This window comes from Pinus tabuliformis, chromosome J (genome assembly GCF_031772625.1).
Source record: "Pinus tabuliformis cultivar Carrire ecotype Pingquan chromosome J, CPIR1, whole genome shotgun sequence".
Taxonomy (NCBI): Eukaryota; Viridiplantae; Streptophyta; class Pinopsida; order Pinales; family Pinaceae; genus Pinus; species Pinus tabuliformis.
This window is the reverse complement of record NC_142295.1, coordinates 178231337-178250243: the sequence shown is the minus strand read 5'-3', so window position 1 is coordinate 178250243 and position 18907 is coordinate 178231337. Positions and strand designations below refer to the sequence as shown.

Here is an 18907-nt window from a genome sequence, read left to right as displayed (position 1 = left end):
TATTGGCGCGCTTTTTGCGCTAACAGAAGCACCAGGAGGGGGAATTAGCGCAGATTTTTTGGGATTAATCGTGCCAGAGCGCCAAAACATCCAATTGGCGCGGAATTTAAGGAGGAAATCGCGCCAGCAAAAATACTCTAACCGATTTTTAATTGGAGCGGATTTTTTGCTCGGGAAAGCACCAACACAAAGGGGATTTTTTGCATGCTGATTGAGGACGCGCCAATCTTCCTTCAAGGGGATCTGCGGAAAGCCTCAACTTCGTTTGGCGGTTTGCAAGGGGTGCAAATCGGTGAAGTTGCAGATCTATCTGGGAGAGGCAGATCGGATCAATTTTGATCAGATTGATTCTTCGGCTGTATTGGAAATGCCGAATTTTCTCGTTGGAGCGGGACTACCAGACACTGTAGATCAGTGGCAGAGGTGACAGATCGATCTAACATGTATTGTTTTTTTGTTTTTGGGTAGATTCAGAATGAGTAATATGATGGAATCTTACCTTAACGAGTCTGGTAAACTTAGTGGATCTAACTTCACGAATTAGTAGTTTAAGATCCAGACCTTGCTCGAGGGTGCGAATACTTGGTCCATAGTTACAGGCGATGAGCAGAAGCCGAACGAAGGGCCACAAGAGCAAGATTGGGAAAAACGAGAGAACAAGGCCAAAGTCTTGTTGAAGATGTCTGTGAAGGACAATGTTATTGCGCACATCAGAGACTGTAAAACGTCCGCGGACATCTGGACGAAAATCAAAAGTCTGTATGAGACCCAGAATACAAGCCGAGTCTTGGCACTTAAAGGCAAGCTATTTTTAATGAGGATGGATGAAAGGGAGACTACTACTACATTTGTTGCGTGAATTAAAGATGTGAAAGACGGATTGGGGGCCATCGGAGTGGCGATGTCTGATGAAGATCTTGTTGCAATCACAATGAACAGGATGCGTGATGATTTTCAAACGTTCATCACTGGAGTGTTGGCAAGGGAGAAAGCGCCCACATTTGATGATCTCACTGGGATCTTGCAGCAAGAGGAGGAGCGGCGGCAGAACTTGAACCCCCAGAGTGATGATCTTGCGCTGATGGTGAAATGACGATCATCCAAAGGAAAGCAGTCACAGCAGCTATCAAAGCAGAAAGGAGGAACATTACATAAGAATCTGCATTCTCATAAAGGTATGCTTGCAAATCATTCTGAAAAGAAATGTTATTATTGTGGAAAGAAGGGTCATATACAGAGTGAATGTTATAAGAAGCAGGCTGATGATGCAAAGAGGAGGCAGGCAAATGCAAAGCACAGAGGATACTTTGTTGAAGAAGAAGACTTCAGTCATGAATTTCAACTGTTCACAGTCGACTGTGCCCTTTCAGCATCTAATGAATATGACATTTGGTATGTCGATTCCGAAGCATCCTCTCACATGACAGGTAAAAAGGAATTTTTTGATAGTCTTGAAGAAAGTATAAATGGATCAAAAATATATCTAGGAGATGATAGTGGATACGAGATTAAAGGTCATGGGGTGATTTCAGTTAAGTTACCAAGTGGAAAAATTAGTCACCTTACAAATGTTTTATATGTACCTGGAATTAAGAAAAATCTGATATCTGTATCCATGATGGCTGTTCAAGATATGCAAGTCAAGTTCTTCAAGACTCATTGTGTGATAAAGGATAGAGGAATGAAATAGTTGCAACAAGCATGCGAGTTGGAAGCCTATACAGACTGGATGCAAAAAGCATACCAAAGCAAGCCATGGTTGCAGGAGCATCGACAGCCGAACAACTCTGGCATCAGAGGTTCGGTCATTTGAATTTGCAGGACCTCATGTTATTACAGAAGAAAGGTATGGTCGAGGGACTCCCTATCTTTCGTAATGTTCAGTTAAATTGTGATGGTTGTGCCTTAGGAAAAATGCATAGAGAACAGTTTCCTGTGCATGATAGGAGGAACAAAACAGATGTTTTAGAACTAGTGCACACTGATGTATGCGGACCTATGCAGACAAGGTCGCTAGGAGGAGCATATTATTTTATGTTATTTACTGATGACTGCACTAGATATTCATGGGTTTATTTTTTGAACAAGAAAATTCATACTTTCCAGTGCTTTATAGAATTTAAAACCTTGGTGGAAAAGAAGTTTGGTAAGAGTATAAAAATTCTCCGATCTGATCAAGGGGGAGAATACAAGCTAAAGGAATTCATGAAATTCTGCAAATCACATGGGATTGTTCAGCAGTATACAGTGCCACACACACCACAGCAGAATGGAGTTGCAGAGCGCAAAAACAAAACCTTGGTGGAGTGCGCAAGAAGCATGTTACAAGGTAAGGGTCTGTCTAATAGCTTTTGGGCAGAGGCTATTAATACTGCTGTATATTTGAAGAACAAAAGTCCTACCAGGTATCTTGGCTTCAAAACCCCTTTTGAAGCTCTATATGGATTTAAACCACCAGTAAACCATCTAAGAGTATTTGGGTCAAAAGCATTTTCCCATATACCCAAAGCTGATAGGAAGAAATTAGATCCTAAAGCTGTGAAATTCATCTTTGTTGGTTATGGAACATAATTTAAAGCATATAAATTGTTCAATCCTGAGTCTCGTAAGACATTTGCAAGCAGGGATGTATTGTTTCATGAACATGTACAGGAAGGGAAATATGACGTTGGTGATGATTAGCACATTCCATTGTTGTTGGAGGAAAGCATCGAGGATGAAAGAGAGCAGGAGCAAAAAGAAGAACAGCAAGAAGGTGATAATGCAAGCCCAATTATAGCAGAAGAAAACAAATTTGAGGTAAGTCCCCTACCAAGGAGGTCAGGTAGGAAGACTCAATTACCATTAAAATTGAGAAACTATGCTTTGATGTCAAAGGTTTTGAACATTGTAGAACCCTCTAATTACACAGAAGCTAGTCAATTTAAGGAATGGAGAGCTGCAATGAATGAAGAGATGGAATCAATTCTTAGAAATGATACTTGGGACTTAGTTGAGCTTCCTAAGAATAAAACACCGATAGGATATAAATGGTTGTTTAAACCAAAAATGAATGCAGACGGAAGTATAGAAAAGTTAAAAGCTAGGCTGGTTGCAAAAGGATATTCACAGCAGGAAGGTATAGATTTTGATGATACTTTTGCACCTGTAGCAAATTTCAATATAATCAGAATGCTTATTGCTTTAGCTACTAAATGTAATTGGGAATTACACCAACTTGATGTTAAATCTGCATTTTTAAATGGTGATTTAAAAGAGGAAATTTACTTAGTACAGCCAGAAGGATATGTAAAGCAGGGGCAGGAACATCTTGTTTGCAGATTGAAAAAGGCTTTATATGGTTTAAAGCAAGCACCTAGGTCTTGGTACGAAAAGGTTGATTCTTTCTTTATAGAGCATGGTTTCCATAGAAGTTTAAATGACCCAAATTTGTATACAAAGTACAATAATCAGGGGTAGATTATTTTGATTTCTTTGTATGTGGACGACATGATTATAACAGGAAATGCAGATGATTTAATCAAAGGAATCAAAAGGCTTATGGCACAAGTTTTTGAGATGAAAAATCTCAAAAGCCTTCACTATTGTCTGGGATTAGAAGTATGGAGAGATACAGGGAAAACTTTTCTTACCCAAGGGAAGTATGCCAGAAATCTGTTGGAAAAGTTTGGTATGGATCAATGTAGATCAGCAGCGACACCTTTGCAGCAGAATCTGAAATTGAACAGTGATGATGGCACTAAGGAGGTTGATGCCACAATGTACAGACAGTTGGTTGGCAGCTTGATATATCTTACAACAACCAGACCTGAATTGGCATACTCTATTAGTGTGTTGAGCCAATTCATGTCGAAACCGCTTGAAAATCATTGGATAGCAGCAAAGAGCGTATTGAGGTATCTTTGTGGTATTGTTAATTATGGTATTTTATACACTGATGTATCTGATGTTATTCTAGCAGGTTTTTCAGACTCAGACTGGGTAGGTAACCTGGATGATCGGAGGTCCATCACAGGTTACGCATTCAACATAGGTTCCGAGGTCATAGCTTGGAGCAGCAAGAAGCATAATATTGTAGCCTTGTCTTCATGTGAATCTGAGTATCAAGCATTGTGTGCAGCAACGTGTGAAGCAATCTGGTTGAGAAGGCTTCTCAAAGATGCAGGAAAAGAACAGAAGAATCCCACTTCCATCAAAAGCGACAACCAGAGTACCATTAAATTAGCATACAATCCAGTGTTTCACAAAAACACCAAACATATAGACACTCAGTTTCATTTTGTTAGAGAGAAAATACAGTCAAAAGAAATTGTTGTTGAATATTGTAAAACCTGTGACAATGAGGCTGATATTTTCACAAAGCCTTTTGCACGAGTGAAATTTGAATTGTTTAGAAAGATGCTAGGAGTCCAGGAGAACCCTTTCTCCATTAAGGGGGGAGTTAAAAAAAATTAATATTATTTTATACTAATGGAGAAAATGGTTACATTGTTGTAATGTTTTCCCTAGTTTAGGATTAGTTCCTAAAGTTTAGGGGTTTGGGTGAAACTTCCTAATTCCTAGTATTGTATTTAATGATGTAATCTTTCATTGATGAATAATAGAGTGTACGAGAGTGATCTCTCTGTTTTTAGTGAGTGTAGTCTCCAGATGCAGGCCACACCTGAGAGATACATCTCTTTCTTTTCAATTATGTTCACATTTTATCTTTTATAAATGCATGCTTAAAGATAAATCACTAAATACAAATTACAAACAATAACGCTAATGTCTTTCATTTTACTTATATAATAAAATGTAAATGTACCGTAACGAAAATTGTAAAAAATAAAAATGAATTAAAATTTTAAGAATTACAAACAATAACACTAATGTCTTTCATTTTACTTATATAATAAAATATAAATGTATCTTAACGAAAATGGTAAAAAAAAAATTCATTAAAATTGTAGGAATATTAGATATAAGTACATGGCCCGACTTTATGTCTCGGCTCTCAAGCAAATAATTGAAAGGCCTAGCTTCCTTGGCTACTCACAAGAATGCAATTTTTTGTTTTTTTTTTAATATATTACTACCATGTTCACACCTACTTAGATAGCATAGACCAACAATAACATAGAGGAGTTGACAAAATAGATTGCTCTCGTGCTAAAATTAATATTATTTAAAAAAATACGAAAACAACATAGAAAAGAGCAAAGAGTTGCTAATAAGCACTTGTGTATTTGCTTAACTCTTCTTAAAAGCCAAGTATCATGTTTGCCTAGAGAATGCTGAGTTCAAATAAGGAAAAAAACATTATGAAAGTAGATCACTTAAAAAACGCTCTTAACATAATAAAACATCACCATAATCTTAACCTGAATCTCAGTATTGAGATAAGTGGTAATTAACTACCTTTAATCCCAAAAATAATTCCACATCATCTTAGATTTGAGATAAGTGATAATTAACTCCCTTTAATCCCAAAATTAGTTCCACGTCATTTTAAATTTGACTCTCCCACCTTCTAACTATTTTTAATTTTCTCCTTACCATATACTCTTCTATTTTTTATTCTCTTTCCTTATATCCCAAAAATAATCCGACATCCTTTTAAATTTGGCCCTCCCACCTTATAACCATTTTATGTTTTCACCCTGCCATACGCTATTCTATTTTTATTCTCTTTCCCCTCTCGTTTTGGTATTGTCTTGGTTTTTAGTTACTTACTTTATGTTTTCCTCCCCTATTTACTTCTTTCCTTTAACAAAGGAATATATAAATATAGTACTTAATGTATGATGTGCTAATTAAATATATTACCATATTATACTATTGTATAATAATATATTCTTGTATTGTTTGATCGATTTCTTATTTTAGGGTATTCTTTAATTAAAATAATTATTATTATATGTATTACATTGGTATCATTATTACATTAATATTCACGGTTTAAATAATTTATAATAATATATATAGTTGCTAGTAATTTATTATATTTACATTATTATACGTTAAGATCAATCAATTCCTAATTATTATTAAAGGAATTTAATTATAGTTATAATTACATTAATAATATAATGCTTGTATAACCATCTTTATATTTATATTATATTATTTTTTAACATAATTATTAAATTATTATTATTATTATTATAATGTTTTCCGTCTTTTTTCTCGGTTACTTTGAGTTGTTATCTTTAAAGCTTTTTTTAATGAGCTAACTAGATTTTGTTTATTGGTTTCGCCTTTTTCTTTTTCCACTCTGTATTTATGGGTTTTTCTAACATTTTTTTTCGAGCATTATCTCAAAGTTTAATTTTCTTTCAAATTAAAAACGTATACAACTTTCCAATAATGCTTAATAATCCAAATTATTTATATACGAATTAAAATTTTATGAACATTTTTATTTGAATATTGTATATTTATGTTGTAGGTGTACCTATTTCACCTTATGGATAGGCCTTGAGGAATTTTGATTTTTAATAAATGAATGGACAAGATTTTATTTTAAGAGAATGCTCTCCATCTTATACACCATCAAACAAATGATATGGAAAGTATGAAAATAAGTTTTGAGTTTCAAACCAATAAATAATAGATTAAATTTAAATATGTCACTTGTTAAGAAGATTGAGCCATTAGGCCGATTGGAATTGAACTTTTTTGTCTTATTTTGTTTCCAATAGGTTTTGGTTTGTTCCTAGCCTTCTAACTGCAATCCATACCCTTGAAAGCAGTCCCTGACACCTCTTCTATTTTTGCATGTGAGTCCATTCATGTTATAACCAACAATGGCATGAGCCATGTCCAATATTCAACCTTGACCCATAACTGTTATCAAGACTTTTTACTATCACTTAGGGTTATAATTAAATGTTGATAGCCTTTGTTTAATGTGCTCCTGGTTTTGGAACTTGTAACGAATTCTCTCAAATTATGACACATATAGTATTGGATAAGATGCACTATCTGCACGCAACAATATCAAATACCTTACACTTATACCCAGTTGTTCCTCTTGTAAGACACTAACATATATGCATTTAGTTAACATCAACATTCTTTTAATTGTTGCTTTTCCATAAAGTATTTGTATCTTCATAACCACATTTCTATTCTTGTTACATGTATTTGAATCCTTGTAAGGATATGGTAAAGTAGTATATCATATTGTCGCTACATTTGTATGCTTACCAAAAACCTATTTATCTTATGATTTATCTCTAGTTAAAAGATGGATACAATCATTTGAATTTCGATTCCTATCCTTAGATTCAAACCTAGAAAAACCTCTTAATGTTATGAGTCAAATGTGTGATAATAAATATTAAAAAAATGAAATGTAGGATGCAAAGCATGTAGTTCTTGAGGGTGTCCCTCTCAATGAATTCAAAGTCAAGAATGGTGATATGGTCACTTATATATCATAGTCCTTGGGAAGAATTATATACCTATGGAGAAGTGATGCAAATGATCATTGTAATAGTTGGTTAAAACCTGGAATGTTAGTTTTGAAGTACAATGTTGGAGACTATAATTAAAACCACCCGCTAGGTGTCAAAATTGTCCATCCAAGTGTCCTAGTTCAGTGTAAGTTAGTTTGGTTTGGTTTAGTCTCATTGCAATCACTTATTACTAATGTGCCCAATGTATTCTATTTAACTATTTTCAATATTGAGAAGAGAAATCCTCTGCTCCAGATCAATTTTTGTCATGATATCAGAGCTAGTTTGCATAAAGCTCCTTCAAAGAGCAGCATTGTAAACAAAGTGAATGCATTAGAGAAAAGAGGTGAGTCTGCATAAGAATTTTTGAGAGAAAAGCAGAAGTTTGAAGAAATTTGAAAAAGCCTCCCTTGTAGAAGCATAAAAGAAAAAACCAAATCTAAAAATCTAGATCACAAAGAAGCAAACAAATAAAAATAAATAAATAAATTAGTAACCAACGCACTTGATCACTCTCCTTAAGTGCGTTGATCAACAAAAAGTTACGAGAATATGAAATTTAGCGACCCAGTGGATCATCGCTTAAGTGCCTTGATGAACAAAAGGTTATGAGAATGTGAAATTTAGTGACCCAATGTATCATCACCATGTCGGAAGATGCGCTGACTGTGCCAAAAAAAAGGGAATCGAATGCTCTAACCGTGAAGAAAACACGAGGAAAGATTTTAAAAATGAGCGGTTCATAGAACACGAAGATGAAGAGTTTGAACATCACACCTTACCACTCAAAAGGGATGCGTTGATTTCCAAAAGGCTTGAAGGGTGAGCCAAAAGTATCTAGGTATATGTTCTTAGGCTTATTGGACCTTATAACATGCCCTTATCACATATTCGTGAAGTTCGTGAAATTTATGAGATTTGCGTGACCATTAAAAGCCTCATGTAATTAGCCCTCATCACATATTTGCGAAGTTCATGAAATTTATGAGATGTGCCTGACCTTTAAAAACTTCATGTAATTATTGTTGGAAAGGCGAAGGACACAAAGCATGAATTCACACAAAACATGAGTTGTTGCTCTTCTATTGATCAGACAAAACATGATGATTACAATGAACCCAGTGAAGGGTATTTAAACCTTTTCCAACTAGCTAATTTCCTAAAATATCTTGACATGCAACTACATGCAATAACACACTCAAAGTCGTCTATCACTTAACTCAACTTGACTCAACACTCAAACACTCAACCACTCAATCACTCAGTTAACTGACTCTCTATGTTTAGCTAACTCCTCATGCAGGAGTAATTATCTTATTTTAACACTCCCCCTTAATTACGACTTCTAAACTAAAACATGACTCATGACAACTCAAACATGTGTGCTAGTCTATGTCTCAGCTAGGCATACAACATCCAAGCTTCTTCTATGAAACTCAAACACATATTGTGCTAATGACTTAGTAAATATATCAGGTAATTGATCACTAGATTTACAAGGCTTAAAGTGAACTTCTCCATTGCTCACAAGTTCTCTAATAAAGTGATATCTAGTATCAATATGCTTTCTCTTCTGATGAAACACACTTTTCTTGGATAGTGCAATCGCTTAGGTATTGTCACAACATATTGTTATTGATCCTTGTTGTTTTTGCTTGAGTCCATCAAATACTCTTCTTAACCACACTGCTTGACATGCTACCAATGTTGCTGCTACATATTATGGTTCTGCTGACGAAAGTGTCACAATGGGTTGCTTCTTAGATTCCCATGAAATAACACCTAAACCAAGATGGAACACATAACTAGAAGTTCTCTTCCTATCATCCAAACTGCCTGCAAAATCACTATCTATGTATCCAATCAAATCCTTCTTTTCTGTGCTTGCATACACAATGCTGCAATCTCTAGTTCCTGCTATGTATCTCAGAATTCTTTTTCCTACACTCCAATGTGTGTCTTTTGGAGTCTCCATAAATCTGGAAATCAAACTCACTCCTTGCATGCTATTTGGTCTTATGGCTGTGAGATACATGAGGCTACCAACCATTCTTTTGAATAAAGTTGGATTGACATCTAATCCTTCATCATCCTTGCTTAACTTTGTACCTGTTGCAACTGGTGTAGGGACAAGTTTGAAATTTTCCATCCTGAATCTTTTCAACAAATCTTTGGAATATTTATTTTGACAAATAAAAATTCCTTTTTCAGATTGCTCAACTTCTATGCCAAGAAAATATTTCATGAGACCAAGATCTGTCATCTCAAATTCTTTCATCATGGCTACTTTAAATTCATCTATCTCAAAATCACCGTAAAAATCATGTCATCAACATATAAGAAAACAATCAAAATCTGTCCATGCTCATTTACCTTTGTGTACAAGGTAGGCTCAATGTTGCTTCTACAAAATCCATTCTTGATCATGTAACTATCAATTCTGCTATACCAAGCTCTAGGCGCTTGCTTCAGTCCATAGAGTGCTTTCTGTAACCTGTAAGCTTTGTCTTCGTTACTTTCAACTTCATCTCATGGAGGTTGTTGCACATAAATTTCTTCTTCTAGAATTCCATTCATGAAAGCTAATTTCACGTCCATTTGATATACTTTCCACTTTTTCTGAGTTGTTGTGGCTAGAACTGCTCTTACAGTATCCAATCTAGCTACCAGAGCAAATGTTTCTCCAAATTTTATTCCTAGTTGTTGTGATAATCCTTTTGCTACAAATATTGCTTTCAATCTATCAATTTCACCTTTTTCATTCAACTTTCTCTTGTACACCCACTTCACACCAATGAGATTTTTGTCCTTTGGTAAATCAACCAAATACCACCCGTCATTCTCTTCAATAGCTTCAATTTCTTCATCCATGGCTTGCACCTAATTTTCATCTCTCATTGATTCTTTAAACAAAGAAGGTTGGAATGACAACAATGCAAAACTTGGACTAACATCCAAATCATCATAAATATCTTTCAAACTTGTCATCTTCCTCTTACCATTTCTTGGTTCATCACCTGATTGATTGTTGGGAGAATCTTGACCTGTTGATCTGCTTGAGGATCCATGTTGCTCTGAAAATCTTGGATTCCTTGTTGGTGTGTCTTTGTTTGATGTCTTTACCTGTGATTCTTGCTGCTTCTTTTCTGCTACACCATCTTCTTCCATCAGTGGCACTTGTGCATCAACTATTTTGTCTGCAGCTCCATTCCATGACTCTTGTTCCTTGAACACAAGATCTCTTCTAATTATGGTCTTCTTTGTGACAGGGTTATACAATTTGTAAGCTTTTGATTGCTCACTATAACCAATAAATATGCATTTTTCACTTTATCATCCAATTTGCCTCTTTGTTCCTTAGGCACATGTGCAAAAGCTACACATCCAAATACTCTGAGATGAGATACACTGCAATACATCCCTGACCATGCTTGTTATGGTACTCTGTTCATCACACTCTTTGTAGGAGATTTGTTCATCACATAAATAGCACATGCAAATGCTTCTGCCCAATACACATTAGACAAGTTTCTGCTTTTCAACATGATTCTTATCATGTTCATAATTGTCATGTTCTTTCTCTCTGCTACACCATTCTGATGCGATGTGTACCTGGTTGTAAATTGTCTTCTGATCCCATGTTGTTTGAAGTAATCATGGAATGCCTTTGAGTCATATTATCCACCACGATCTGACCTCAATACCTTGATCTGTCGATCACTTTGGTTCTCTACTAAGGCTTTGAATTCTTTGAACTTTGCAAAAGTTCTTGACGTCTCGTTCAAGAAGTAGACCCAAGTCTTTTTGCCATAGTCATCATTGAAAGTGAGGAAGTAACAACTTCCATCAATCGACTATGTCCTCATAGGTCCACACAAGTCTGTATGCACTAGCTCAAGAGGTTTCTTTGCTCTTTATGCAACTCCCTTTGGAAAACTTTCACGATGTTGCTTGCCCAAGATGCAACACTCATATGTACTAGTAGGCTCTTTGATGGGAGGTAATCCTCTGACCATCTATTTCTGTTGCAACAATCTTAAACCAGAAAAGTGCAAGTGTCCAAATTGAAATTGTCATAACCAGTCATCATTAGAATATGCAACTGTAAAAGAACTCAACTGACCACTGTAATTCAAAATTAGAGGAAAGAATATATTCCTCATCATCTGCACCTTTCCTATCAGTTGCTTTCTTGGGGGCTTGTCATATATAACACATTCTTGACCTTGAAAGATAACTCTGTATCCTTTCGGTGTCAACTGACCAACACTTAACAAATTATGTTTGAGACTAGGAACATAATATACCTCTGAGATTGTCTTCAGCTCCCCCTGCTTGGTCAAAATATTGACCACTCCTTTTCCATCTACTTCCATAGTCTTGTCAGTCCCCAACTTTACCTCTATTTTCACAGATTGATCAAAATTTGCAACCAAATCCTTGTTTCCTGTCATGTGATTACTGCAACCACTGTCTAATAGCCACACACTAGCAGAAGGTTCATGCATGGTATGGCAAGCTAGGAACATGGAGTTAGTACTCTCTGTAGTGACATTAGCTCTCTAGTTCCCTTGATCAGCTATCTTCTTCCTACAATCACGAGCATAGTGACCAAATTTATTGCAATAATAACATCTCACCTTTGATTTGTCAACTCTTTGATTATTGTTGAATCTTCTGTAGTTGTTTCCACTTGCATGTTCATGCTCTTCTCAACCATCTCTCTGACCACCATATCTTCCAATTCGTCCTCTACCTCTCGATCTACTTCTATCTCATCCTTTGTCTCTTGAAATAGAAACCTGACTTTTGAAAGCGGTCTCTAAAGTGGAATCCTTATTTATGTCTATCATTGCCTCATACGATAGAAGTGATCCCATCAGCTCATTAACTGTCAATGATGCCAAATCCTTGGCTTCTTTAATGGTTGCTAGCACAACATCAAATCTGGTAGACAAAGATTGAAGGACCTTCCCAACCACTCTTTGATCTTTTATATCTTCATCATAAACATTTAATTGATTTACGATAGTTATGACCCGATTCATGAAAGAATTGATGTCCTCTATGTCCTTCTTCTGTAGACTTTCAAAATCTCTCATAGTATTCTGCAACTTAACAATATTGACTTTGGCCATACCTTTCTAGTTTGTTGACAAAGTATCACATGCTACTTTTGCTGAAGACGTGACCATAATCTTATGGAACACTACTCTGTCCACTCCCTGCTGAATAAGCTGCAACGCATGTGCATTCTTCTTTGTGTCTTTCTTCCATTTTCCCTCTCTGTATTACTGAGAGCTTGTTCTTCTTCTTCGTCATTAGGTTATGAAAACCCAAACTTGACATAATCCCAAACATCATGTGCCTGCAACGTGGTCTCCATTTTAATGGCTCACACATCATCTTTTCCCTGTAAACAGTGGGAACTGAGGCTGGAAATTTGAGAAAGCCATCTTTCTCTAAAAAAAATTCTCTTAAAAAAAAACTTAAATTTTCTCCTTTAATAAACTTTACAAAACTCTTTTTATAAAAAAATACCCCTTTTAATAAAGCACCTTATGTTTTTATTTAAAAAAAAAAACAAAAAAAACCCTTTCTATAAAGTCCTTTCCCAAGTTTTGTTTTCTTATTAAAAAATAACTTAAAAAAAAAAATCCCTTCCAACATATAAACCATCCATGGGAAGCTTTTCACCATATAAACCAGCCTCGTACCTTTAAAAAAATACGCTCTTTTCATTGACTTTGAACGTTTTTGAACACGCTTAAGTGTCGATCGCAATCTGGGAATGCGTCTATCATGATGAGGGCATGCGACTAAAGAATTTCCCAACGACAAACTCTAGCGTTAGTAATTTAACGCAACGAAAAATAAGTTTAACCTGCATGTTTCTAAACTCTAGTGTTAGTAATTTAACGCAACGAAAAATAAGTTTAACCTGCATGTTTCTGAAACTGCGTAAGTTTGAGACTGTTAACGCGGATTTCTGCTGAGCCTTTGTGCATTAATCACGAGTCTCTGCTGATCTGTTTTCCCTAGCTCTGATACCAATTTGTATGAAAGGTGGAGGAGACAAAGCATGAATTCACACAAAACACGAGTTGCTACTCTCTGGATATTTAAAAAGTTTCCAACTAGCTAATTCCCTTAAATATCTTGACATGAAACCACATGCAATCACACACTCAAAGTCGTCTATCACTTAACTCGACTTGATTGAACACTCGAACACTCAACTGCACAATCATTTAGTTGACTGGCTCTCTATGTTTAGCTAACTCCTCATGTAGGAGTAATTATCTTATTTTAAGAATTATCCCTAATCACATATTTGTGAATTTCATGAAATTTATGAGATGTGTGTGACCTTCTAAAAAGCCTCATGTAATTTAAAAAAGATAAGGGGGCATGTAATTCCTTAAAAGAGTTTTGTATTGTATTTTAAAAAGAATTCATTCATAGTTATTTTGTAAATAAAGTGGTGTTATTTATATCAATAATTTTTAAAGAAGGGTTTGTAAATGTTTCTGTAAAAGCTTTGTTTTTGTAGAGAAATTGTAAGTTCGTATGTTTGTAGAAACTTGGCAACAGAGAAGGCAATACAAAAACATTTTTATTGTAGGGAGATGCTATGTCAGAAAAGAAAGCTTGGGATATCTTTGAAAGGACTTTTGGTGTAAGGGGAGTAATTCAGTTGAAGATGTAAAGTTTGTTGAATTCTGTTGTGCTCAGGCACAAGTGGATGATTTCTGTGAAGAAGAAGCCAAGAAGGAACACATAGATGCTCATGAATCCCACTATGTACAGTTGTAAGTGCATGCAAATTTGGTGATTACAGCAACAGAGTTTTGTTGATCACGATTGGGTGAATCTAGCAACAGAGTTTGTTGATGACAATTTGGTGAATCCAACCAAAAAGCTTACTAATGACAATTTGGTGAATCTAACAATAGAGCTTGTTGATGACAATGACGCTGCGATTGGAGCAGCCAATGCTATGGTCAATCCAACAATTCAATTTTCTGATGTTAAATTTGATGAAGAGTTTTTATCTCATGATGTATGGTTGAAGATGATGTAGCTAAAACATGATATCGACATGATGCTATTCCATGAGAAAATCCCACTTGAATCTGAAAACCAAGTGCAAGAAAACCTGCCTGCATAAGCACATGTTAGGAAATAATTTTGAAGAGATAGATATAGAGACAGAGAAGGAAACAAGGATAGAGGAAAAACCAAAGAAGGAAGCCCATAAGGAGAAAACAAAGACAGAAGCAAAGGCAAAGAAGGAAGTACAAAAGGAGAAAGCTCTCATTGCAGAGCAGAAGGAACAAAACCAATATGTTTTTGCATATGTTTTTACACTTACCATTGATTTCCAATGTGCAGGTAAATAGGATGATTATGAAGAAGAGTTAAATTTTCTTGAAACATGGCTTGCAACACCATGTCTTGATGGAGTCCGCGTAGAGTTTGCAGCAATGAACCTTGAAGACAACTTTGATGATGAAAATATTAATGAAATTTTTAGGTATTGGAGTCCTGAAGAGATGAAATTGTATTATGAACTTATGTTGCAGCAAAAGATGGATGATGAAAAGAACACTATAGAAGATGGCATATGGTAGCACTCTACATGAAAAACGATTTTTGAAGTCCAAGACATACCTGGAACAATGGAAGACCTGCACTAGCAAATGAAGAAACTAAGACTTGAAGGATACAACAAAAAGAAAAAGTTTAAACAATTTGGAGGCTATAGAAACTGGAAGAAAAGAAAAAGAAAAGGAAGTCCAAATGATCTCAATTTTTTTGCCTAGCTGAGACATAGACTAGCAGGCGTCTTAGTTTAAATTTTTTATGTGGTTGTAATTAAGGGGGAGTGTTCAAGAATCTAATTCCAATCATCTTCTAGGTGTCAAAACCATCCATTCAAGTTTCCTAATTTAGTTTTAGTTAGTCAAGTTTAGTTCAGTCTCACTGCAGTGTTTATCACTGATGTCTCAAATGTATTCTATTTAACTATTTTCAATATTGAGAAGAGCAATCCTTTGTTACAGTGTTCAATTTTTGTCATACAAGGGGGATGGTATTCTATTTTGAAATAATTAATATATGTTCTTGTAATGAATAATATTAAATATATTGCAGTGTGCTTAAGTTTCTGTTTGTCAAAAAAATATATGCTACATAAATGATAACTTATTATTGAATAATGTGGTTATATATATATATATGGTGCACTTAATTAATTTTGTTAAAAAAGGCGAAATAAACACATAGCAATCGTAGCTTATTGATTTATGTAATGTAAATCAATCACATTTATTAATGTAATTGTGGTAGTTTATCGAATTTTAATTTGGAATATATCAATTTTTTTTTATAAATTTCTGGTAAAAATTTGAAAAACTCCCAACAAAAATTGTGAAGATGAACTTTATAATGATGCCACATTCCATGTATCTAGCCAATATAGATTAAAATCAAAGTCAAAAGTAAAACAAACAGTTAACTGTACTTACTTCAATCTGTAATCAAATAAATGCAGGTCGTCGATACTTTAAATAAAGTTAAATATTTTCCGGACCACTGGCTTTTCTACAATTTCGCACGTATATTTGGAGAATTATATGAACGCAAGTTTATTCTACTTCGTGCCTCTCTCATACGCATTACGGGTAAACAAGATCGGAATTCAAAACAAAAATTTTGAATATTTTCACATCTAGAGTGCCCATTCTGACAATTTTAACAAAGAATGTTTAGATTATGAAGAAATTTTAGTTTCCTCAAATTCCATCCCCGCTCACCTGGACAACAAACATACATTAATCATTGCGGGATTGTTAATGTTAATATTATTCACAACGATGGAATACAGCCCAATATATACGTTGACTTTGAACAGTAAAGTGTCAATTTTGAGTATTCGTCGGCAGTATCCTATTGGTCCACGGAAGGTCCGGGCTCTAATAATGATTCCAAGTGAATGTGAACGGTATTCACCGACCTTATCCCTGCAATCAAAATAATGTCTCTGTATACGATGAAAAAAAAATTCCTCACCGCGTTTTAGTGTCCTAAATAATGAAAACATGATTTCCATCCAAGTTACAAGGCTTCGGATCCAGTAACTTTTTATGGATCCAATTATTTTTCGATGGTGCTAAATCTACCTCCTTATAAAAAAACAAATTAATGGAAAGCAACAATATTCATAGCAATAGCGATCACATCAAAACAACGAAAGTGCAGTATGGCCGGTGTCCTCAGAAACATATCTTATATTATCCTCTACTTTATCATTATCATCAATAATAATAAAAAAATTGAAAACAAATTAATAGAAAGCAACAATATTCATAGGTATAGCGATCACATCAAAACAACAAAAGTGCAGTATGGCCGGTGTCCTCAGAAACATATCTTATATTATCCTCTACTTTATCATTATCATCAATAATAAAAAAATTGAGCTATGGAACTTTCAAGAGTAGGGGATGCTGGTATTGCTGGGGACATGAGGGTAGATTGAACAATGAAGTCAGTTGTGATGGTAGTAGGGAACACTGGGGCGTGAAGGATGAAGGGGAACGACGACTGCTGTTCCACACAAATTCGATATTCGAATACAAATTTTATCGGGTCTAGTAATGGTGGGTCTTGTTTCCGGTGGAATGGAGTACAACCACACGGGTGGGCAAATCGGTTCCAAACAACGCTTAAAGAATGAGTTTTAGCCCTCAGAGCAGAGCTCCCATAAAAAACGAGCGTTACAAAGAGGACTAAGATGGTAAGCACTGCACCGGAACTGAGAATTAGCCGAATTTGAGAAAAATAACCTAGAATTAGTTCAATCAGAGGATCTGGGTAGGCTCTTAGAGTTGGGCTATTTAAATTTCGGGAAAACTTTGTGTAGACTTTCTAGGTGGAGCAGGAAAGCCTAAACTTGGCTCAATCTGTGTAGCCTGATAGAGAATTTTATGAGTAGGATCTTGAAGAAAGCTCTTGGGTAGCTATGGATGGGAGTAATTCTATGTTGGGGAGGTCCAAACCTAACGAGAATTATCATATTTACAAGGTCCTCGGGCCTCCGCAATCCGAAAGTATTTCTGATCATTGCGAGAGAATGGAAGCGTTTAATGAAGAGGATATATGGGGTGGTGTTGATGATGCCGAGGCCAAGCAGATTGGCTTACAGGAGGAGGGTTGTATTATAGTTACAGGATGCCGATCTAAGGGGATTAAGGAGGGGAATAGTAGTTCTGGCACTAATTCAGCGAAAATTCCTAGGAAGGGTTCATGTCATGAGGAGAAAAATAAGGGGAGAACAACGTATCAGTCTTCTGCTCCTGTGAATATCCCTGACTGGTCTCAGATAGCATGGAAGGAGAAGAGGACAAGTCTTGGAATAGTGGATAAACATAACAGTGATGATGATGAAGCTGGTAGTGATTTTGAGAGGATCCCGCCTCATCAAGTCATTGCCAAGCAGCTTGCCCAGAGGGAAACAACTTCCTCGGTCTGTGAAGGTGTTGGGAGGACTCTCAAAGGCAGAGATCTCAGCCAGGTACGAAATGCAGTTTGGAGGAGGACTGGTTTTATTGAATGAAATTCATTCTCAAAGAAACTTTTCTATGTATTCCAATTTCCTAAATATCCCTTGAATTACATATTCATGGGTGTTAGCCTTATGGATCAGTCTATAATTGAAATCATAAGGGTTTCATTGTACGCCATGCTTTTTGATCGTTTGGTTCTTAATATCTGAAAATCGAAGTGTGATAATAATATTGATAACATAAGTTGTAGAAACAATAGCCAACTTTGTACATATTAACTGCTTTCTTTTATCCTATTATCTTGCAATTAATTTCCAGAAAGGTCTGAATGGATTTTAAAACAAAATTTCTGAGTAGATCTTAAAATAAACACACGAAAAGAATATTCTAGATCAGAGATGATGAAAGGCTGATGTATTCAGTACGTGAAATACACATAGTAGTTGAAAACCACTGATGGGGCTATGCTCGAACGATATACCAGAGTGAGCATGCCAGAGCTAGTTCTCGACCCTTTTTGTCTAGCTTTGTCGTGAAAATTGGTATAGGGACATGTCTCCCGAGATTGATGACTACTATACCTGTCTATTGCAGGAGAACAAAATGATATTCAACGAATACTTTTTATATATAAATATATATTATTTATTGCATGAGGATAAAATAATATTTAATGGAGATTTATTATGTATAAAGAGTAGCGTAAGAGCTTCAATTTTGTCCATAAAATAATTAAAATTTTGGGCTATTTTGATAACAAATGGTTGAAATGTTTTGAAATCTAAATTATAGCTGTCAATGTTTAAGATTTTGGGTGGCTGTGGGATTGTTGAAGGTTAATAAAAAAAGTGATTCAAACACCGAATTGTCAATTTTTTAAAAACTTTTCTAAGG

General features: G+C 35.4%; 1 protein-coding gene across 1 annotated transcript; it reads left to right on the top strand.

Annotated features, from left to right (window-relative positions):
• Positions 1-16972: 16972 nt before the first annotated feature.
• LOC149226249 (uncharacterized) lies at positions 16973-18278 on the top strand. The gene has a single exon (XM_089375251.1). The coding sequence runs from the start codon at positions 17470-17472 to the stop codon at positions 18061-18063; it is 594 nt and encodes a 197-aa protein (XP_089231377.1). The 5' UTR covers positions 16973-17469; the 3' UTR covers positions 18064-18278.
• Positions 18279-18907: the final 629 nt, after the last annotated feature.